General features: G+C 56.6%; 1 protein-coding gene across 2 annotated transcripts in view; it reads left to right on the top strand.

Moving 5' to 3' along the window:
• Positions 1-15,878, top strand: part of LOC146437245 (Krueppel-like factor 5) — a 31,879-nt gene extending 16,001 nt beyond the window's left edge. For both annotated transcript variants that reach the window (XM_085060009.1, XM_085060008.1), the window contains exons 2-5: positions 1,199-1,246; positions 4,584-5,478; positions 8,245-8,304; positions 12,197-15,878. In XM_085060009.1, coding sequence (XP_084916135.1) covers positions 1,199-1,246; positions 4,584-5,478; positions 8,245-8,304; positions 12,197-12,375 — 1,182 coding nt within the window. In that variant the 3' untranslated portion in view covers positions 12,376-15,878. The remainder of the gene's footprint in view (positions 1-1,198; positions 1,247-4,583; positions 5,479-8,244; positions 8,305-12,196) is intronic.
• Positions 15,879-22,625: the final 6,747 nt, after the last annotated feature.

Genomic DNA, 22,625 nt, shown 5'->3' with positions numbered 1-22,625 from the left:
CTGTGGACTGTTTGGAGCACTGATCTTGGAGAAAGGATCTGGGTCTGAGGGATCTGGGAAAAGCCCTCAGGCCTCTGTGGGAATCTGGGAGAGATGGAGGCAGGAGAAGGGAGAGGTGCAGGACATTTGGGAGCACCCTGCCATTTTTACGGCGATGATAAAGGAGATTGAAGCCCTGGAAAAGTCTTTCTGCCTTGGGAAGCACAGGAATGTGCCAGCTGAAGGCCAAATCTCCCTGAAGTCCTGCTGCTGGGATGTCTGGAGCTGGAGTTGGGATTCTCCAAGTCTGGTGTGTGTAGGAGCCTGGCAGGGGCTGGATGGAGCTCCTGGAGCTGCCCCATTCCTGCTGTCCATCCCTTTGTGTGGGTGCCAATCCAGGGGGGTTGGGGCTTGTCCAGCCCTGGCTCTGCAGAGCTTGTCCATGCATGGCTTGGGGAGCTGTGGGCTCAGCCCCTGGTGCTGCTCCAGGCCTTTCCAGCCCATTCCCAGCACACTGCAGGAATTCTGTGTCGTGCTGTAGATGGGGACTGGGGGAACTGGGAGAGGTGACTGGTGTCACTGGGCTGCATGCCTCTGCAGGTCTGTGTGCCTCAGTCTCCTCGGGAGAGCTCTGTGCTTCCCGTTTGGCTCTTCTTTCCAAAGAGGCTTCCCTGTTCCTCCTTGGACAAGCTCTGACTGAGCCCACCTACCCATGGTGGGCAACCATCAACCCATGGTGGGCAACCATCAAACCTATGGTGGGCAACCACCAACCCATGGTGGGCAACCATCAACCCCTGCTGGGCAACCATCAACCCATGGTGGGCAACCATCAAACCTATGGTGGGCAACCACCAACCCATGGTGGGCAACCATCAACCCCTGGTGGGCAACCATCAACCCCTGGTGGGCAACCATCAACCCATGGTGGGCAACCATCAACTCATTGTGGGCAATCATTAACCCCTGGTGGGCAATCATTAACCCCTGGTGGGCAGCCACCAGCTGCTTCCATGTCATGGGGAGTGGGTGGGAGGTGACACTGGTGGCAGGGTAGCACCTGGACACTCTGGGGAGCTCTGGGGAGGCTCTGAGGGCTCTGGGGGCTGTGGGGGCTGTGGGGGGTGATGGCCTCCTTGGCTAGGGGTGTCTGGGGGCTGTTTGGGGTGGCTGTGCCCGGGGGAGGACACCCCACTAACCCAGCACTGCCTGCCCACAGCTGCACCCCATGAGGATGGACCAGCGGATGCCACCGCTCATCCTGGAGGTGAGTGGCTTCCCTCATCCCTTCCTCTGTGTCCTTCTGCTCCCGTCAGGAAAAGGAAACATGGAAGTCCCCAGGACTGAGCTGGGACATTCCTCACTCCCCATTCCCACTCCACTCCCTCCTCTTGTCCCTGCTGCCAGCTGGGACACATCCCTTCATCTCTGCCAGTCCCTGGTGTCAGTGTGTCACTGTCACTTCATGGCCTGTGTATCCCCATGGGCTGGATCCCAGGGGCTGGGACAGGAGCCAAGAGTGACAGCCAGGGCCACCTGAGGGCTGGAAAGGCACTTGGTCACCCCAGCTGTGCTGACCTTGAGCTGAGCACTTCGCAGAATCATGGAATAGTTTAATTTGGAAAAGCCCTCTAAGACCATCAAATCCAACCGTTCCCCCAGTCCTGCCAATGCCACCTTGTCCCCAGGTGCCACATACACATGGCTGTTAAATCCCTCCAGGGATGGGGACTCTAGCCAGGGCTGGACAACCCTTTTTGGAGTTTTCCCAATATCCACCCTGCCCCTCCCCTGGCCCAGCCTGAGGCTGTTCCCTCTCCTCCTGTCCCTGTTCCCTGGAGCACAGCCTGACCCCGCAGCTGTCCCCTCCTGTCAGCAGCTGTGCAGAGCCACAAGGTCCCCCTGAGCCTCCTTTGCTCCAGGCTGAGCTCCTTTCCCAGCTCTCCCAACTGCTGGATTTGGGAAGTGCTCTGGAGTTGGAGGTGCCAGCACCTGGCCAGGCAGTGTTTCCCAGGTGCTTCTGGGCCACAAACAAAAGGTTCACATTTCTCCCTGTGGGAATGACACTGGAGCCTGGGATTTCTGCAGAACTGGGGCACAGTGGAGCATTCCATGGGGTGGGATTGTTGTTGTCCAGGTCCTGTTCACACACAGAGCAGTGGGGCAGGCTTGGTGTCCTCCTGGCTGGTGACAGCCACTGGTGTCCCTCAGCGGCCCTTTCCCAGGAGCCTGTTTTAAGGGAAAGGCAGGGAAAAGCCTGTGCCCTGCAGGGAGGGCTGGTCATGGAGAAAGGGAGGTTGGGTGACACCAAACAGGGGGCAGGACAGGGAACCTCCAGCTGAGAAGGCAGCTTTGGGATCTGAAATTCGGGCCCTCCATAGAATCCTTGAGTCTGGAAAAGCCCTCTGAGCTCCACACCTTTCCCCATTGATATTCCCTGGTCCCCTGTGCAGAAGGACCTGCTGGAGGGTGGGGAGGAAACCTTCCCTTGGGAACTGAAGGTGAGAAAGTGAAATGCCAGAGATAAGGGAAGTGTGGAAGGAAAAGGTGTCCAGCACCTTGCCCTGCCCTGCTCCTGCCAAGTGGGGCCGTTCATTGCTCAGGAATGTGCGGCATCCCGAGCTGCCCGGGGCGAGCTGATTCCCGAGGGAACCCAGCCGTGCCAGGAGCGCCCAGGGCTCTGCTGCAGGGCTTTGCCGTGGTTCTCCCGAGGGAGGGAACCCGCACGGGGCACCGCGGGGAACAGGGAGGGAACCGCGGGTTGGAGCTCTCCATGAGGATGGAGTGGAGGTGAAGGTCTCCATTCCCTTCCCTGCCTCCTGCTGATGCCTCGGGGTACAGAGGGAGAACAGGCACCTGGGACAGGACCCAGGGAATGGCTGGAGCTGTGCCAGGGGGTTGGGATGGAGATCAGGAAAGGTTCTTCCCCAGACGGTGCTGGGCACTGCCCAGGGAATGGGCACAGCCTGAGGCTGCCAGAGCTCCAGGAGTGTTTGGACAATCAGAGTGGGATTGTTGGGTGTCTGTGCAGGACCAGGGGCTGATCTGGATGATCCTGGTGGATCCCTTCCAGCTCAGGATATTCCATGATTCCATGAGTAGCTTTAGACTCTGCCTGAGTGAGTGAGGGCTCCCTCTCCAGAGGGGCTGTTGGAGCTTCCTTTAACCAGGGCAGGGACCTTCAGGACCTCCACATTTGATGAGGACAGACATGTCATGGTTGGACTCGATGACCTCAGAGGTCTTTCCCAAGCACAGCAATTCCCTGATTCCATAGGATTCCCAGCACAGTGTGTTCACACACCAGTCCCAGCATGGCCCTTCCCTGCCCAGCCTCCCTGAGCTCCTTCCCGAGTGGCAGAGGGTGGATTTGTGGCTGTCCCCGTGCCTGGGTGACAGCCAGCTCAGCCATGTGTTGCCAGCACGGCTCCCAGAGGTGCAAAGGCTCTCTGAACGAGCTGGAAGCTCCGTGATCTTTTCCCTGGAAAGGGCGAGGAAATCTCTTGGCTCCCGCCCAGCTTTGTTGAGAGCCCTGAGGTGGCAGCAGGGCTGACTTTGGCCCATGGCACTCTGGTGACACAGTTCAGGGCTGGAAGCCTCAGCTCAGGGCGTGGGCTGAGCTCAGCTCCTGCTCCTGGAGTGCGCTCTGGGCTCTGCCAGGGAAACCTGGTGCTTTTCCAGCTGCTCTCCATAGGAATGAGGCTCCGAGGGCTTTGACACTTGGAGAACCACGCAATTAAGGGCTGGAGCTCTGCACAAGGCTTTAGAGCTGGGATCTGCAACCACAACGAGCAGAACCTGAGTCATTCACTGCCAGGGGATGAATTTCCTCAAGGATTGCTCCATCAAGCCGCTGGGTTGTTGGGCCTGGATCCAGTGGGATGAACCAGGAGGGGAAGGAACCAGAGCCAGAGGTCCTGGTAGCTTGGAGGAGCCAGGCTTGTAAAAACAGCTCTGTAAAACCAGAACTAACCCAAAGGTTAGGCTGAGTCACGGCCCAGGTGAGGCAGGAAGGCAGCAACAGCCTGTTCCCATTTTAGGCTCAGAAGCTGCTGAATTAGTGGACCAAATTATTCTCAATTAATTAAATGAGTGGCAACATCACTTAGATTTCTAGACCTAAATGCTTCCAAATTAATTAAAAATATTGTCCTAGAATTCCTCTAGGAATTCTTCCTGTTAATTACAGAGACTGTCCCAGAATAAAACACTCCTCAGGCTGCTGAGTTTAAAGGAGACCAGAGCCAAGGTGGAGCAGAGCTGCTTCCATCCCATTCCCAGTGTCCAATCCTCCTGTTTGTGTGGCCAAAGCTTCATACCCAAAGCTTGTTTCCTCTTGATCAGGTTTGATTTCTGTCCTGCCTGCCTCCTCTCCCTGACTGCCCAGGGTTATCAGAGAGGTGGGGAGGAGGGAAGTGGGGCAGAGGACGCTGACTCAGCCCTGGGGAGCCTGCCTGAGTCAGACCCGGAGCTAGATCACCTCAGCTCAGGTTCCTGCTGCTCCCTCCATTTCCTGCTCACTCCAATCCCCGTTGAACATTGTCCTCCCCCACCGGCTGTCAAGGTCACTTTTCCCAGTTCCTTGTCGGTGTTTTTGGCCACAGGCGCGCTCGGAGATGGACAAGTACCTGTCCAGCGAGGTGCCACCCATCCCCATGCTGCCGGACAAGAAGTACCGCCGGGAGAGCGCCTCGGTGGTGGATGAGTTCTTCTCCACGGAGAAGCCCAACTCCACACCCTACAGCGTGAACATCAACGTCATCCTGCCGGACACCACCCACCTGCGCACGGGGCTCTACCGGCCCCCCAAATCCGCAGCCCCCTTCCCGCAGATCAAAACCGAGCCCGGCACTGGCTTCTCGCAGCCCTGCTCGTCCTCCTCGGGCGCCACGCAGACCCTGCCCGACTTCACCAGCGTGTTCAGCATGCCGCAGTCGGTGGCGGTCAACAACATCTTCATCAAGCAGGAGATGCCGGCGGAGATCCCGCTATCCGCCCACCCACAGCAATCCCAGCTCTTCCAGCTGCCCCTGGGCGCCGACATTCCCACGCTGGCGTCCTCCTCTGGTGGCACCACGGCCATCAGCTGCCTCAGCGGGGTCACCATGTCCACGGGCTCAGTGGCCAGCATGGCCCACAGAGCAGTGCAGCCGGCAGGGCCGCTCAAGCAGTACCCACAGGTGGCGCAGGGACAGGGAAGCTTTGGGAACATCCCTGGGCAGTTCTACCCCTCACCAGGGGTCAGCCTGCCCCCCTCGCCCCCCAACTCACAGCCTGGCAGCCCCGAGAACCAACCCGAGCTCATCAACACCATCTCTCCCCCGCCGTCCTACGAGGCCACCTTCGGACTGAAGCTGGTCCAGTCGTCCCAGATGCCCCCGGTTGCCAACGGCGTCGGCGGCCTGGCCCAGGGGCACATGGTGATGCAGCCCCCAAAGTACAACAGGCGCAACAACCCCGAGCTGGAGAAGAGGAGGATCCACCACTGTGACTACCCAGGTGTGCTCAGGGTGGGCTTTGGGGGTCTCTTGGCACCCCAAGGATGGGTGGGGGCTGCTGTTGGCCTCTGAGATCCCTTTTGGGATGAAGCTGTGGATGGAGCCCCAGGGAAGTGGGAGGGAGTGGAAGAGGTTGGTCTCACCAGCACTGCATGATCCCTGTTTGCTCCCATCGCCCTTTATAGTCTGGCAAAAGCAACTCAGAGAGACAGAGAGCTCCTGCAAAGCCAGGGATGCTGCTGGGAATCTGCTGCTTCACTGCTGCATCTCTCTGGTCTCCCAACCCTGAGCAGCCACATGAAGCCACTCTGCCATTCCCACTCACCCTTCCTTTCCTGCTCTCACACAGCAGATGGAAAACCAGCAGGGAATTCCCCCAGGGAGCCTCTCTGTAGCCCCAGCTCTGATCTTCCAAAGAGGCAATGAGCTGAATATCCCTGTGCCATCCTTCCATGTGCTACATCAGGAGCTGTGGAAGGACATTTCAGAGGGATCATGGAATGGTTTGGGTGGGAAGAGACCTTTGAAGGCCATGTCATTCCACCACGGATGGGATGGGCAGGGACACCTTCCACTATCCCAGGTTGCTGCAAACCCTCAAGCTGGAGGTCGACCCAGAAAAGCTGCCCCTGGATCCCTGGAAGTGTCCAAGGCCAGGGCTTGGAGCAATCTGGGCTAGTGGAAGGTGTCCCTGCCATGGCAGGGAGGTTGGAATGAGAGGCTCTCAAAGGTCCCTTCCAAGCCAAACCATGCTGGGATTCCATGAGACACAGCAGGGAAGTAAGGCCATGTGAGAGATCCCAGGGAGAGCAGCCTGAGGGTGTGGAAATCGCCACTCCTGGAGCCAGGACGCACCTCCCACTTCCTGGGCTGCTCCCCAGGGCTGAGCAGTTGTAGATCAGCAAACAGTTTTCCCATGGGGGTGTGTGAACGAGGAAAGTCATTTCCTAACTGCCTCCTGCCAGGCTGCTGGGCTCTCTCCATGGCATGGGAGTGGCTGGAGGTCAGCCCAGAGGCTCTGCCTCGGCCAGATCCTGTCTCCAGCTGTGATCCCAGGATGTATGTATGGACAGGACAGGTTTAGAGAGATCTTTCTGTGCTTACACCTTCCCACCCTCTGGCATCGTGTGGATTTAGGGATTTTCTGAGCCAGAACTGCACCAGGTTCTCCTGGTTGGTGGCTCCTGCTGAGTTTTTTACCTTCTGCTGGTCATGGTAGGGACAGATGAGGGTTGGAAGTGGACCTGAGACAGATTCCTCCAGCAGGTCAGAGGAACAGACCCATCCTGCACAATTCATTACCAAGGCAAAGCTGGTTTTAGCAGGATTTTGGTCTGTGGTACAAAAAACCCACCCAAGATGTGCTGAATAAACCCTGGGTGCCATCCTGGGTGTGCAGGGATCTATCTGATCTTCTCTTGGAGCTTCAGCTGGAGGTGACACCAGCCAGGAGTGATGCCAGGGAGTTCTCACCACCATGGTCTGTGTGAGGAGGTGACAGAGGGGATGGAGAATTCCCAGCTGGAACTGGATGAGCAGGGGAGACCTGTTTGCAAAGCCCCCATCCAGCTCCTGCCAGGGCCTAAAGAGGCTCCAAAGGAGCTGGAGAGGGACTGGGGACAAGGGATGGAGGGACAGGACACAGGGAATGGCTTCTCACTGCCAGACGGCAGGGAGAGATGGGATATTGGGAAGGAATTCCTGGCTGGGAGGGTGGGCAGGCCCTGGAATAGAATTCCCAGAGAAGCTGTGGCTGCCCCTGGATCCCTGCAAGTGTCCAAGGCCAGGCTGGACGGGGATTGGAGCAACGTGGGATGGTGGAAGGTGTCACATGGCAGGGATGGAGTGGGATGAGCTTTAAGGTCCTTCCCACCCAAACCATTCCATGATTCCATGATCTCTCTCCCAAGTGTGAGGAGCTACCAAGGCTTCTGAGCACCAGAAGCAAAACTGGACTGGGTGACCAAGCCCTGTCCCTCCTGCCAGGGAGGGGACAAGCAGCTCCCGAGCAGGATGGGACCAATGGCTGATCTGGGCAAGAGGCTCCAGAAACACTGGAATGAAAAATGTCCCTATGCTGCTTGTGCAGGTCATAAAAATTCAAATTCATATTTGAATGTGCTTGTCAAAACACAAAGCAGCAGGGCCAGAAAGGGCAGGAGAAGCTTCCTTAAGCTTTATCCAACTGAAACTCAGGAGGAGCCAAACCTGACTCATTTCTAGGCACCTGCTGTTGGAACTTTCCCCAAGTCGTGGTGTTTCCGTCAGACCCTTTCCTTGATCAAACCTGTTCCTTCTGATCTCCTGCAAACACTTTCCCCTGGCTCTGCTGAGGCACCTGGAAGCCGAGCTGTGACTGTCCCTGGCTGTTTCCTGCTTCCTGGAACATTTGCACCACGGCTGCTGGGCCAGGGCTGCTGCAAACCCCAGCCTTGCAAAGGGATCCAGAGAGACAAAGGGCAGCAAAAGCCAGCAAAAAATGGGGGGAATTGGCTGCTTTCATCCTGCTGGAGGAAGGGGGGTTTGAACCTCTGTGCTTGACTCTTCCCTCCCTAATTCCCAGCACAATTCCCATGGATGGCATGCTTGTGTGGAAAAAGGTGTTATTAAAGTCTGTCTGCCTAAGAACAAACGCTCTAGAGTTAACGCTGAGGCCAAGCCAGGCTGATTTGCATGGCCCAGCTCTGTCCCTCACCTCAGATATCAGAGCTGGTTTGAGCAAGGGCTCCTTTCTCACAGGGAAATTGTGGTTTTTCTGTCCCTGCAGGTTGCTCCAAGGTTTACACCAAGAGCTCCCACCTGAAGGCACATCAGAGGACTCACACAGGTAAGAGCAGCTCCAGGAAATGCTGCCAGCCTCAGGTACCAAAACACCCCCAAAAAGGGGTGGGTTAGATGGGATATTGGGAAGAAATTCCTCCCTGTGAGGGTGGGGAAGCTCTGGAATAGAATTCCCAGAGAAGCTGAGGCTGCCCCTGGATCTCTGGAAGTGTCCAGTGGGTTGGACATTGGGGCTTGGAGCAGCCTGGGACAGTGGAAGGTGTCCCTGCATGTGGCAGGGGTGGCACTGGATGAGTTTTACAATCCCTCCCAACCTGATCTGTTCTTTGATTCTGTGATTTTCTGTCCCTCTGAGCTCTTCCCTTGCCATGTCCCAAATCCCAGCTGGGGCTGATCCTGCTGATCCTACAGGAGGATTGTGTGAAGCCCTGTGTTGCACATTTAGGACCCCTGAGGAGACCAGGCCTGTCTGTGTTGTGTCAAACCCCACTGTGGCTCCCAAGCACAGGAAGGAACCTCTGGTGTCTCCTTGTGTCCCACTTTCCTGAACCCACATGGAAAAGGGTTTCCAATCCCAGTAGGGACAGGCTGTGCCCTCATTCCTGAGGGTCCCAGCACGGAGCAGCTCCCACCCCAGCTCCCTGGGCTAATCCCAGCTCCGTGACACTCTGCACTCAAGCACAGGCGCCCTCATTAAGGCATTTATTATACCTGAGACTTTATCAGATCCCCAGGTAGTCCAGGAACCATCAGTGCCCTCATAAATCTCTTTTATAGGAGGGCTGATCTTTGCTGAGAGCAATTAAGCTGGGCCCAGAGTTCACTTCTCTTTTTTATGAACAACGACCAAACCCCATTCTGTGGCTGGGAATTGGTTCTTGCTCTTGGCTCCGTTCCCTTCTCCCCTTATCAGCCCTTCAAACAAAGAATTTTGCTTTGTGTGTGAGCTAAGGTATTTTTTTGGCAGGGGCTGGGGAGGAGGGGGCTGGAAAAGAGCACGGAAGGGCTGGAAGGAAGGAACAGGAAGGATGTTGTCCCAGAGCTGGGTGCTGATAGGGGTTTATCACAGTCTGGAATCAGGGCTTTAAAGTGAAATTGAAGATCTCTTTTCTCTTCTGGTTGGGAGCACAGGGTTGAGCTCTGTGCCCAGGACATGATCCATGAGTTAGGCAGCTCCTTGCCCATCACATATAAAGATGTACCCAGGAAAACATGGGTGGGTTTGAAATCCAGTGAAACTCAGTGGTTTTTCCAGGTTTCCCAGTAATCAGGCTGGAAATCCAAGTGGCTTTGCCTCTTTCCCTTCCCCTGCTGTGAGAGGGAAGGGTGGAGAGGTGAGGGAGGATGTGAGCTGAGGAGTCAGGAGAACTGGTGGTGGTGTGGGATGAGCAAAAAGCAGGGAATCCAATGCAGATCCATCCTACAATCCAGGCCCAGGATCTCTGCATCCAACATTTTTAATCCTCATGTTTTACTCTGGAGGCTTCAGCCTCACTGAGCTCATCACCAGAGCTGCAAGAACACAGACTCATCCCAAATCCTGCCTCAGCTGCATCACCCAAAGGGTTAAAAATATCCCTTCTCCCATTCCCTGCCTGAGAAATCCACGATCAGGGAGATCTTTCCTTGTGGTTTCCCGTTGCCATGGCTGGGTGTTTTCCTCTCCCGGAGCCACCATTCATTTCCTGGGTGCCATTGTGAGATTAAATATAAACCCCCGGGTTGCTCTGCCGCCTCCTGGGCCGGGAATGCCACCGTGGATCCTTTGTTTGAGCCTGCCCTGCCGTGCTGGCCTGAGACAGGCAGCCAGCTCGGGGACAATGGGAAACCTGGGACAATGGGAAACCTTGGCTTTCCAGCCTGGACATCAACCTGGCATTGTTGGAAACCGAAGGGCCTTGGTGGGGTTGACCCAGCCGGGTGACCTGGAGGGGACAATGTCTGGGCTGTGTGGGGCAAATCCTACCTCTGGGAAAATCCTGCCTTTGGGAAAATCCTGCCTTTGTCTTGGCGTGTTCCAGGTCCCACAGAACCCCTGCCAGCTCCTCGTAAATCCGCTGCGAGTGCCGTGCTTACCTGAGCCATAAAATTGCCCCTCCCTGCTCCCCGTGGAGCAGCATGCAGGGCTTTGTGAGGAGCAGGAAGTGACCTCGCTGCTCTGTCTCCTCCAGGTTCATGGATCCATGTTTTTGGGGTTTTCCTGCTGTGGGTGAGGCACTGGAATTGTTACTGTGGCCAAACAATTTCACTTTCATGGCCAAATGTGACATTCCCAACCATGGAATTATTCAAGGCCAAGTTGGATGGGGTCTGGTGGAAGGTGGGACCTGGTCTGGGGAAAATGGGCTTTCAGGTCCCTCTCAAACCAAGGCATTCCAGGATTCCCTGGCTCTGGGGAGCTTGTGGGAGGAAGGGCTCCCTGGGCAGCATGGAGAGAGCTCCATGGAAGCATGGGGAGGAAGGAATCCCTGGAAACTGGTGTTGTGGAACCTTGTCTAGGGAAGGTGGAACGAGATGTGCTTTATGGTTTCTTCCAAGCCAAGGCATTCCAGGATTCCTCGGTTCTGTGGAGCAGCCTGTGGGAGGGAGGGTTCTCTAGGAAGCATGGGGAGGAAGGAATCCCTGGAAGGTGGTGTATGAATCCCTGGAAGTTGGTGGAACCTGATCTGGGGCAGATAGAACAAGATGGGCTTTAAGGTCACTTCCAAACCAAGGCATTCCAGGATTCCCTGGTTCTGTGGAGCAGCCTGGGAGAGGAAAGGCTCCCTGGGCAGCATGGGGAGGAAGGAATCCCGGGAAGCACGTCCCGGCAGAGCACACATGCCTGTGCACGCGTGCTGCGTGCGGACGTGCGCTCCCGCCGCGCCGCTGCGCCCGGCAATTGGCCCGGGAAAGGGTAAATATTTGAGGTCGGGAATGTCAGCACATTCCCTGAACTCTGCCTGCTTGTTCAGGCTGTTAAGAGCAGGACCAATATTTGAGAGCGCCACGCCCCGCGTGGGGACAGGGCTGCAGCCAGGGTTCACCCCACGGCCCGGCTGGAAGTGGCCGCGGCCTTTTCCAGCGCAGTTCCCAGCTGGCCGGGAAGGTTCCCGGTTGAATGGATTTCGGTTGGGAATGGGTGTGTTCGGCAGGGAGGGGGAGAGGGCACGGGGATGACATCACCTGAACGCTCCGAGGGAAACACAATGAGTTGTGTACAGAGCTGCTGGCAGGGGAACTCGGAGGCACCGAGTTAGGTCACGGAATGCTGGAATGGCTTGGCTTGGGAGGGGTCTTGAAAGGCTGGCTGATCCTTTAGGAACATCTCCCACTGGATTGCTCCAAACCCTGTCCAACCTGGCCTTGAGTACTTCCAGGGATGGGGCAGCCAACAACAAAAAAATGTCGATTTTTCGGATTAAAATTTAGATTTAGAGCTCTGTCTTCCTCCTGACACCCCCCCAACACCTGGACGAGTAGCAACACCTTCCTTAGGAACTTGTGGCTTTTTATTAAACCCCCCTCACAAACTCACAAGGCTTTTTTAGCCAGAAATGCTCCAAAATCCAGGAGAACAGTGCTAGAACCCAAGCCTGGACAGCAAAGTGGGAGGGGGCAAAGAGGGACGAGACCAGGGGGGTGCAGCTCAATCCCTCGGTGCCCCCAGGCAGTGCACACCAGGCAGCCCTGGCAGTGCCAAGTGCCACCAGCCCTGGGTGCCCTCCTGGGGACAATCCTTCAAGGAGGTTGAGCCCCTCCAAGAGGGTGGGTGGGCTTTTGGAAGGCCAGCTGGAGGGTGAAGAGGGACAGTTCCTGATGGAGCTCAATCCCTCGGTGGCTCCGGGCTGTGCACACAGAGAGCCCTGGCAGTGCCCGGGGAGTTGGGCATCCCCCCGAGGCCGGGGGTGTTTTTGGGGGGCTGGGCACACGTGTGACCTGTGGCTGTCCCCGGGCAGGTGAGAAGCCCTACAAGTGCACGTGGGAAGGCTGCGACTGGCGCTTTGCCCGCTCGGACGAGCTCACCCGGCACTTCCGCAAGCACACGGGCGCCAAGCCCTTCAAGTGCCACGCCTGCGGCCGCTGCTTCTCCCGCTCCGACCACCTGGCCCTGCACATGAAGAGGCACCAGAATTAGGAGCAGCCTGCCTTCCCACTCCTCCAAGGGCAGCTCGACTCTTCCCTTCTCCCAGGGAAGGACCTGTACATAGGAAGGACCCCGCGCTGTGATGCACCGAGGCGGCAGGAGAGCCCCTGCCAGCCCTGGCCCCGACTCTGGCTGGTTTCACGAGATTCCAACTCACCCAGCTCATTTCAAATGAGCCCTGACTGCAGACTGATCTCCTGACGAGGCTCCTGGTGGCACTGGGGTGACAGAGCTTGGATTCCCAAGGGCTTCCTTCTGGCGATCCTGTATTTATTTGTCACTCAGGAGCAACTTCGTGTCTCAAGGCATTTTGGGATGGTTTTTACCCCCCTGGGGGGCCCAGGAGGATGTGACAGCTTGGCTGTGACAGATCTCACTTGGACCCTCTTGGACTGTCCCATGGCATGGCCATGGATGTGACACTGTGTGACCACGGACATGGCACTGTGTCCCATGGTGTGACCATGGATGTGGCACCTGTGCCATGGGGAGGCCATGGATGTGACACCGTGACCCATGGTGTGACCATGGATGTGGCACTTTGCCATGGTGAGGCCATGGATGTGACACTGTGGTGCATGCTGAGACCATGGATGTGGCACTTGTTCATTGGTGTGACCATGGATGTGGCACTGTGCCATGGTGAGGCCATGGATGTGACACCGTGACCCATGGGTGTGACACCTGTCCCATGGTGAGACCATGGATATGGCACTGTGTAACCATGGATGTGGCACCTGTCCCATGGTGTCACCATGCATGTGGCACTGTGTGACCATGGATGTGGCACTGGTGCCATGTGAGAGCAGGAGCTGTGCCAGGGCTGACAATCCCGGTCTCCATGGGGGCATGGAAGAACAGACCTGTGACAAACTCACCTGATGTGCCTTCAAGCAAGGGACAGCACAAGAGCAGGTGACAAAAGCGTCACCTGTGTCCCACTGAGCCCGTTGCTGGCAGCCAATTCACTCGGGACTGCAAACACCTGCCCTGCTTGGCCAGGTTTTTACGGTTGTGTCCTTAGCATTTCTGCTTCCAAGAGGAATTTGGACTTCAGGTGTCTCTGGGAGGACCAGCCTGGGTTTGAAGCCACCCAGGGGACAGCAAAAAAGCCATTGCTGAAGGTCTGGTATCCCAGAATCCACCAGTGGTGCCTTTCTCCAAAATCCTCCCACAAGGACTTGGTGGCCGCCGGTCACACCGGGGGCTGTGCTGTTGCCATTCCATCAGATGGGAGAAAAACAAAAAAAGGGAAAAAAAGCATCTTTGAAACAAATCCCAATAAATCCTGCTGTTCAGATTGGAATCACGTGACTACCTCACAGGTTCACCACCTCGGGCTCCCTGAGCACCTTCCCCCAATCCCGTGGGATGCACATCCCAGTTCTCCGAAGCCTTCCAGGGGTTAAATTTGGGCACAACAAGAGCCAGCTCCACGAGCAGCTGTGAGGGCTGTAAATAAATCAGGAACAAATAATGGGCCTGCTGTGTCCAACAGAATATTGATTTCTTCCACACCCTCCTCCTCTCTTATTTTCCCTTGGATAAATTTAGGTGACACACAGATCGATGTGTGGGATGAAAAGCCCCGCTGGACCATGGTGTGGTCAGCTGGCTGGAATTTGGGGGTCACTCCTCTCTGCTGGTCCCAAAAGCCCTGCTGGCTTCCTGGTTGTTCTTTTCCTTGGTTAAATGGAACCAATCCCACTGGTCTGGTGTGGCAGGAGAGGAGGGCAGGAAGGATTTGGTGTGCTGGAGGCTTTGGGATGAACCATGGCTCTGTGGTGACTCCTCCCTGGGGCTCTTGGGCCAGGAGCCTCCTGTGCCAGCAGGGAGGGTGGGAACAGAGGGGTGAAAGGCCATGGAATGGCTGGCTGGTTTTCCCAAAAGTGGGAATGGTTTTCCAGCCCTCAGGACCAGGAGCTGGAGGGTCTTGGCAGCCTCTTGGCACCATGCCCAAGAGCAGGTCAGAGTGTGGCTCATGCTCAGCTTTGGGCACATCATCCATGGCCTTTTCCCAGCTCTTCCATTGCTTGTGGATTGGGATTGGCTGGTGCTGGGCAAAAAGGGGATTGTTTTCCATGGATTTTGCTGGCTGTGGGGTTTGGCTCCTGTCCAGGGCATGAAGCAGGACCTGGCCAAGGCCACCTCAGCTCCTCCTGCAGCCTGAGCTCACCCTGGAGCTTGGGCTGAGCTGTAGGAGTGAGGATGTGCAGGGCCTCCCCTTCCCAAAAAAACCTCCCAGTGTTACCTCTGCTTTGTGCCCAGAGGTGCATCTGGAGTGGAGTGTGAGGATGGGAAAACCCCTTGGAGAGCAGTGGTGGAGCAGGATGAGCTCATTCCAGAGGGATTTCAGTGTGGAGATGATGCCTTAGCCTCTCCCAGGGTGTCTCTGGGAAGCTCAGGGGGTGCTGGGGACCCAATGTGGCCATGCTGGGACCTGCTGGGTGAGCCCTGCCATGGCCACCCTGTGTCCCCACGTCCCTCAGGAGCTCCCAGGGCTGCCATTCCAACCTCCATGCTCTGAGATGGTTTTTTGGGGCATCTCTTGTGGCTGAATGTCCCCAAACCCCAAGGCCCAGGGTCTCCACGTGTGGCACCATCAGCCCCACCCTGACCCTCTCAGAGGGGTCTCTTCACCTCCCTCTGCCTTTGGAGAAGGAAACCTCATCCCATCCCTAATTCCCACCTCTCCCCACCCTGTGATGCTGATGGAGCCCAAAACCAGTTTGCTAAAACCAGTACAAAGCCAAAACACCCAACAGGCAGCTTGAAATCCGGGGGGAATTTGACATAATCTTCCTGCTAATCTTGGGAATTTTCTTCCCTACAGCCTCTGCTTGTCCTCCCCTGGACTCTGTGTGTGTAAATATATAAATATATATATATTTTTTTTTAATTTGAGGGGGGCAGAAGTGTTTTAGCACCTACCCACTGCTCTGTATGCAAACTCCTCACATGCAAATGTTCTCTATGCAAAGGCAACAACGTTCTGCTTTTAAAAATGAAAACCATGGCGAATCATCGGGTTTTATTCCTTCATTTTTCTGCAGACAGAGTGGACAGCTCTGGGTTTGTATTGGTGGCTGAGGGCAGCTGTTTTTGGGGGGAAATCCGGGGAGATGGGGAGCGGTGCTGATGGAGCCATGTGACATGGGTGACAAATGAAGGGCCCTCCATCCCCAGTCCCCTGGGACACTCTGGAAAAGCTTTGCAAGGAGTGGATAAACCCTGGAATGTGGGTGCCTCATCTGTGTGTGCTAACAGGGAGAAAATCACTGTAAATAGACCAAAAGTGCTGTGTGACTTCTTGGCTTCTCCCAGGTGATCCTTTGTGGTCCAAGATGAACACAATGGGAAAGAAACTGGGAAAATGTGGGGGAAGATTTCTTTTCCTGGGATGCTGTGTTTGTTACAGAACCCTTCTCCCTCACCAAATTCCCCCACAAATATTGATCTATCTCCTGTTTTGTAATAAAATTTTATCACCTGCACACCTGGTCTGGCTTCTGCTCCTTCCTGCTCCAAAAGCTTTTTTTTTGCCTTCATCCCCTGCTTTTCCAGGCTGAGGGAAAATGAGAAATAAAGCTTTTTTTTTCTGGGAAAATGGGTGTCCAAGCAGGGAAGGATCTGTGCATGGGGTGAGCCTGGAGTGAGTCCCTGTCCCAGTGCTGTGGGAAGGGAAAGGAGGGACACAGCCCTTGGTTTGATCCTCTCACCTTTGTGTGCTCCCAGTGTTTGTCCTGAGAGGGGAAATGGAGCATCCACAGATCCTGCAGGGATTTGGAGCAGAGCCAGGAGGGGGAGAGGGACAAGACAGGGACATGAGGAAGTGCCAGGCTGGGGACTCCATGGCCTGAACCCTTGGGAAACAGGTTTGGAAACAACCCCAAGAGGGCTGCTGAGATGGTTCCTTTGGCACAGACCCACCCAAATCCCCCCAAAATCCCCCTTTCCTCAGAACTCTCCAGGCTCTCTAGGAGCTGCTCCTGGCAGGATGCAGCACCTGCTCTGTGGTGTTTCCTCCCTACACTTGCAGGATCGAGTTAAACCAAACAATTCCCTGGAGCCTCCCAAAGGTTTTGTGTTTCAGCTGCATTTTCTGGTGAGGAAAATCCTCTTTCCTGACTGAATCAAGTTCCTTTAGCTCAATCTTGGTTATGATGCCAGGATGAGCTGTGGTATAAAGGATCATAGATTTGGATTGGAGAAGCTATCCAAGATCTGGAGTCTGTTCCTTCAGCTGTGCCAAGGCCACCACTCCTGTCCCCAAGTGCCACATCTCCATAGCTGGTCACCCACATGCAGGTGAAGCAGAGCATGTCAGTAGAAGGGATTTTTGTGGGATTCCAAACATAAATGAAGAAGTTTTTCACAATGAGGGTGGTGAGGCTCTGGAATGGATTTCCCAGAGAAGCTGTGGCTGCCCCTGGATCCCTGCAAGTGTCCAAGGCCAGGCTGGACAGGGCTTGGAGCAGCCTGGGATAGTGGAAGGTGTCCCTGCCATGGCAGGGGTGGAATGGGATGAGCTTTGAGGTCCCTTCCAACCCAAACCATTCCATGATCTGTGACACAACACCACTCGTTTGCAGCCATCTCCTGCTCTGGAAATATTAATGTAAATTCTCATTTTTGGTGTGTGGTGTCACACTGTCGCTGTGGAAGCAGCCAGGGCACTGCTCAGTTTTGCTCCATCCATTCCCATGGAAAGATCCATCACATTCCCAAACACCTGAACACTCCCTGCCCCCCTCTGTCCTTGGGGACACTGCTGTGCCCTGGGCTGGGCTGTGCCTGTGCCACCAGGCTGTTCCTGATGAACTCACTGGGACAGTGAATAACAGGGATGTCAGGGAAGTTCAGAGGGCAGCTGATTGCTTGAGAACCTGCAGTGTCCTTCCAAAGTGGGGAAACCCTGGAAAGAGCCTCACCAGGAGAGATGTCAGACCTTGCTGAGGTCCCTTTGGGCCAAACTCCTCCCTGGAATGTCCTTTTGGGGCAGTGGTAAATCTGGACAGGCTCAGAGCCCAGGTGGAAGTTCAGGCTCATCCCTCAGTGGTTTCTCAGCAGAACAGGATCCCAAGAAGCTTTTCTCCCTTTCCCACCCCGTGTCTTCCCCTGCCTGCAGTGTCCCCCCAGCACTGTCACTGTCACCGACCTGGCCTTGTTTGTGCTGACGGTGAAGCAACAGCTGTAAAACCTGGGTCAAGGCATGGGCTGTTCCTGCAGGGCTGTTAAAGCTCCAGGAATGCCAAGATCCAGCTGGTCAAGGTCAGGGAGGGAAGCAGGAGGCAGAGGGGGGATAAAATCCTGTGGGGACCCTGGAAGAGGCCATGTGGTCTCACATGGCACAGCAGGGAGGTGACAGCACCGACCGGAGACTCCTCTGGGTTTGGGTTGAGGAGGAAGCAATGCTGATGCCACCACAGCATGTCCAGGACATGGAGAATATGTGGATGGGAAACTCCCTCGGGGAGGCTCAGCGAGGCTCTGTCCTCCCTCTGCTCCCCGCGGGGATTCCAGAGGGGGAAGCTGGAAGGTCCTGCAGGACAGCCGAGGTGCTGCTCAGTGCCACCCTGTGCCCAGGGATGTGTGGGACAAAACCCAGCTTCTTGGGATCTGCAAGGACCCTGCAGTTGTCCCCCAGCCTGGCCTGTGCCCGGAGCGGCAGTGACTTTGAGGGTGGCTTTAGTTTTGAACTTTGCTGTCCCTGCCCGGCAGATCTCAGCTCTGATGTGTCCATGGCCAGGGCTGGGAAGTTATCCATTGACTCGGGAGAGCACAGCCGAGGGAGAAAGAGCCGCCGGGCGGGTTCTTCAGGTATCTCCGGAGCTCCGCAGGGACTGTGGCACTGCGACACACATGTGGCTGTGACAAAGCCACCCCCGGGCTGGAGCTGGGGGGACAAATCCCGTGGAAAACACACAGGAGAGCCCCGGCAGGGTGAATTTTGGGGAAGGTGACGGGGAAGGTTCCCGTGGTTGTTCCCAGCCGTGACAGCAGCCACGAGCGCTGCCCTTCAAACCCTGCCCTTATCTCCTTTATCCCCCGGGCTATCAACCCCTCCAGTCTCCCGCTGCTGCCCGAGCCATTAAAGTTAACGATTACCCAAAGCGAGTGTTTATTTGGGATAATCCAGGCCCGGGGGAAAGTTAGGGACGGGGGGAGGAGGGCTCTTGGTTCTGTTCTGCGGGCTATCAGCCGTCCTGCGGGGCTGAAGTGGTGCTTGAACAAGATGAATGCTCAAATAGCACACGACGAGCAGCGCGGCCGGGAGCTGGGACGGGAGAGCTCCGGCCAGCGGGACACTCGGTGTTCTCAGCCCATGGGGACACTCGGTGTTCCCAGCCCATGGGGACACCCAGCATTCCCAGCCCATGGGGACATTTGGCATTCCCAGCCCATGGGGACATTTGACATTCTCAGCCCATGGGGACATTTGGCATTCCCAGCCCACGGGGACACCCAGCATTCCCAGCCCTTGGGGGGCTTTGTCTCCTGCCAGTGGTTCGTAAAACCTTTCCCTGGCTTTTTGGCATTTTGGGGAGAAATCCTCCCTTTCCCGGTGGTTTTCCCACTCCAACCTCCAACCCCGCTGTATCTCCACCCTGTCCCACTCCCTGCTCCCATCAGCTGTGCAGAAGCAGCACGGGGAACCAGGGTGGGGAATATCCCCATCCAGACCTTCCCTTGGGTCTAGAGGGGCATCATCCACCTCCAACCCCAACGCTGAACGACCCCAAAGCAGAGGAACCCCCAAAGGAGAGGGACCCCCAGTCCCATCCCTGCTCCAGACAAGTCACTGTCCCAGAGTAAAACCCCGCTTTTCCCACTCCCACAATATTTTCCTTTCCCTGTCCATGGCGAAGGCCAGGGACACCCCAAAGCTTGCCAGCAGGAGGATCCGAGCCCCGAGTGTGCCCCCAGAGCTGGGCAGTGGGATAAATCCTCCACCCTCCCGGTGTTCCCTGGTTCCTCCCGCACCCGTGGCCGCAGCTCGGAGCCTTCCCAGAGCTCGCCGGGAAGGAGCCATTCCCGGCAGTAACCGAATCGCGTGCGGAGGGCTCACCTGAGCCCTCTAATCCCCTAATCCATCTCCAAGGAGACCCAGCGTTACCTGGCATGTGCGGAGCAGAGGGGCCCCGCAGGGGGACAGCCGGCCTGACACCCTGCCAAGTCCCCGTTGGCTCATCCCGGTGTTCCGGGGCTGGGGATGGAGCAGGGAATACACACCCTGCTTGCTCCCCATTCCCACACCATGGATTTATCCATCCCAAATTTCCCGATGGAAAAATTTCACCTTTTCCTGGCACCACGAGGGTGAGGGTGTCCCCTGGGTTTGAAGAAATGGGGACCCCAAACTGCTGCTGGGAGCTGTGCTGCTCTGCCCCGACCCCACTGCGGGTGGGCTGGAGAGCGATGGGGGTGGGTGCAACCGAAATGGGTAAAATTGGGATGAAAAGTTCCCTTTCTGGCCGCAGGGAGAGTGCGAGGGCTCTAAACCAGGTGAGGAATTGTCCCAGTGAGGCTCGGATCTGTCCCAGGCACAGAAAAATGGGAAAGGGAGGACAAATGCCGAGCTGGAGAGGATCAGATGGCACAGGACACACGTGGTGGGGGTTTTGGCTTTCCTACAAGCACCTGGAGGGGCATGTGGAGACCAGCATCATCACCGAGGGTCTCTGCGGGGCCAGGAGGGGACAATTCAAGCCCTCTTGTCACCCTGGTCACCTTCTGAGCACACCAGGCTCCTTCCCATGACCGGGAAGGGTGAGGAGAACAAGGAGTTTACCTGAGAAAGGGCGAATCCCACCCTGCAGGGAGCATCTCCCTGCTCCCATCACCTCCCGGAGGAGAGCTCAGCGCTCCGGGCACTTCAGCCCCTGCCCGAGCATTCCAGGGATGTCCCTGGTGCCTCCCATCGCCTCCCAGCGGGCTCCAGTTCAGCCGAGACCTTGCAACTCGTGGCACTGGTGGATGGAATTTTTCCAGCGGTGCCACAGATGTGGCAGAGGGGCTGGAATAAATGGCCTTTAGAGGTCACTTCAAACCCCCCAAAAAATCTGTGATTCCACAAACTATTCTAAAAACTATTCCGTGACTCTCTGGCAACTCTGGAGGAGTCAAAAAACCTGCCAAGGCATGAGGAAGAGCAGAGGGAATCTTCCTCCTTCCCACATCACCCAGCCCAGGGGATGAGCCAGACCTTCACCCCTGGATCCTCTGCTTTTCCCAGACTCCTCCAGCTCCATCCCGTCTCTCCCAGCTCCATCCCTTCTCTCCCAGCTCCATCCCACATCTCTCCCAGCTCCATCCCACATCTCTCCCAGCTCCATCCCCTCTCTCCCAGCTCCATCCCGTCTCTCCCAGCTCCATCCCGTCTCTCCCAGCTCCATCCCTTCTCTCCCAGCTCCATCCCGTCTCTCCCAGCTCCATCCCGTCTCTCTCCCAGCTCCATCCCGTGTCTCTCCCAGCTCCATCCCATCTCTCCCAGCTCCATCCCCTCTCTCACAGCTCCATCCCGTCTCTCCCAGCTCCATCCCCTCTCTCACAGCTCCATCCCTTCTCTCCCAGCTCCATCCCCTCTCTCCCAGCTCCATCCCGTGTCTCTCCCAGCTCCATCCCTTCTCTCCCGGCTCCATCCCTTCTCTCCCGGCTCCATCCCCTCTCTCACAGCTCCATCCCTTCTCTCCCAGCTCCATCCCTTCTCTCCCGGCTCCATCCCTTCTCTCCCAGCTCCATCCCGTCTCTCCCAGCTCCATCCCGTCTCTCCCGGCTCCAGCTCCCGGTGCCTTTCGCCTGCGCAGCGCTTGGGGCAGCAGAGCTCCGCGCTTGGCCGGAGCCTCGTCCTGCCCAGGCTGAGCTTTACCCGCCCGGGCTGAGCTTTCCCTCCCCGAGGAGCTCCTGTTCCTCCCCTCCCGGCCCCACCGAGGTGTGGGAAGCTGCAGGAAGGCGGGCAGTGCTTCCCGCTTGGATCCCTTCTCCCGAGGGCTCTGGGGACGAAGCTCGGAGCAGCGCTGGACCAGCGGGAAGAAGCTGGGAGAAAAGCCGGGAGGAAGACCTGGAAGAAGATAAGGAGCTCAGCTCCATGGCCCAAGCCCATTGCCCAGGCTGTGCTGATCCAGGTGGGAAAGCAGCCAGAAATCAGAATTCCATAAAGAGGCATTACTGGCAGAAGAGTAAAATGAAAAGGAAGGAGGTTCTGGATTGTCCTGGACAGTGTGGTGGAAAATGTCACTGCAAACATCACTCAGGGACGGGACATCCAGAGCTCGGGCTCCTGGAATTCAGAGCTTCTCACAGAGCTGTTGGGATCTTGTCCTTCCCCCTTTCCCAGCTGTTCCCAGTTTGGGCATCCGGAGGCTGCAGGTGGACTGGGGGCAATGTCCCATTATCCTGCTCTGCCATCTAGTGGGATCTGGCCCTACTCCCCGTGTGGGACAATCCCCCTGGAGCTGGGAATGCTTTCTGCAATATCCCACCAGGATCCTCATTCCACATATCCCAAGAACATGACAAATTCTCTCCCACATTCCTGACCAGCCATGGCAAAGGGACACCAGGCCAGGCTCCCTCTGGAAGAACCAGGAGTGCAGCCCTTCCCATCCCAAATCCTGTGCTCCTGGAAGGCTGGAGAAACAAATCCTAAGCCTCTAACACCACTGCTTGGCTGCTTCCATGACTTAATGAGGGAACATCCGTTTTCCCTCAGGAATGGGATCTGCTTCCAAAGGCTTCTCCCCAGCTCTGCATCCACTGCTGCACCCCAGGAACGTGCTGGGAGCTTCCCTCCATCCCTGAGGAGCTTCCACCTCCAGCCAGGCACCAGTGCTGGGGCACAGAGTGCCCTCAGTCCCCTTTTCCTGGGGAAAATATGGCTGGGAATATCCAGGCAGGCAAATCTGGGGCAAACCAGCAGCATTTGAAGGAATAAAGAGCACAGGAGGGAAGATGCTGCTCCTTGTGGCTCTAAGGGATTTCAGCTGAGGGAGGTCCTGCTTTCCCACATCCAGCAGCATTCCTGGGGAAGGAAAAGCCGATTGCTTGGGATTCTTCTGTGCAGCAGATAGAGCTGGGCTTTGAAGAGTGGTTTCAAAGCGAGAGGAAAAAGCCTGGATGAGATCCCATCAAAGGGAGAGGAGGCTGCTCCAAATCCAGCCCTTCAGAGCTGTGCCACAGCATGGAAAACCTTCCTGGATATCAGCAACTGTCAGGCAGAAGCTGAATTTGTGGCCTCTTCC

This window comes from Lichenostomus cassidix, chromosome 4A, assembly GCF_008360975.1.
Source record: "Lichenostomus cassidix isolate B80296 chromosome 4A, HeHo_3.0, whole genome shotgun sequence".
In the NCBI taxonomy this organism is placed as follows: domain Eukaryota; kingdom Metazoa; phylum Chordata; class Aves; order Passeriformes; family Meliphagidae; genus Lichenostomus; species Lichenostomus cassidix.
Note: the sequence above shows the minus strand (reverse complement) of the source record. Positions and strands in the feature narration are given on the sequence as shown.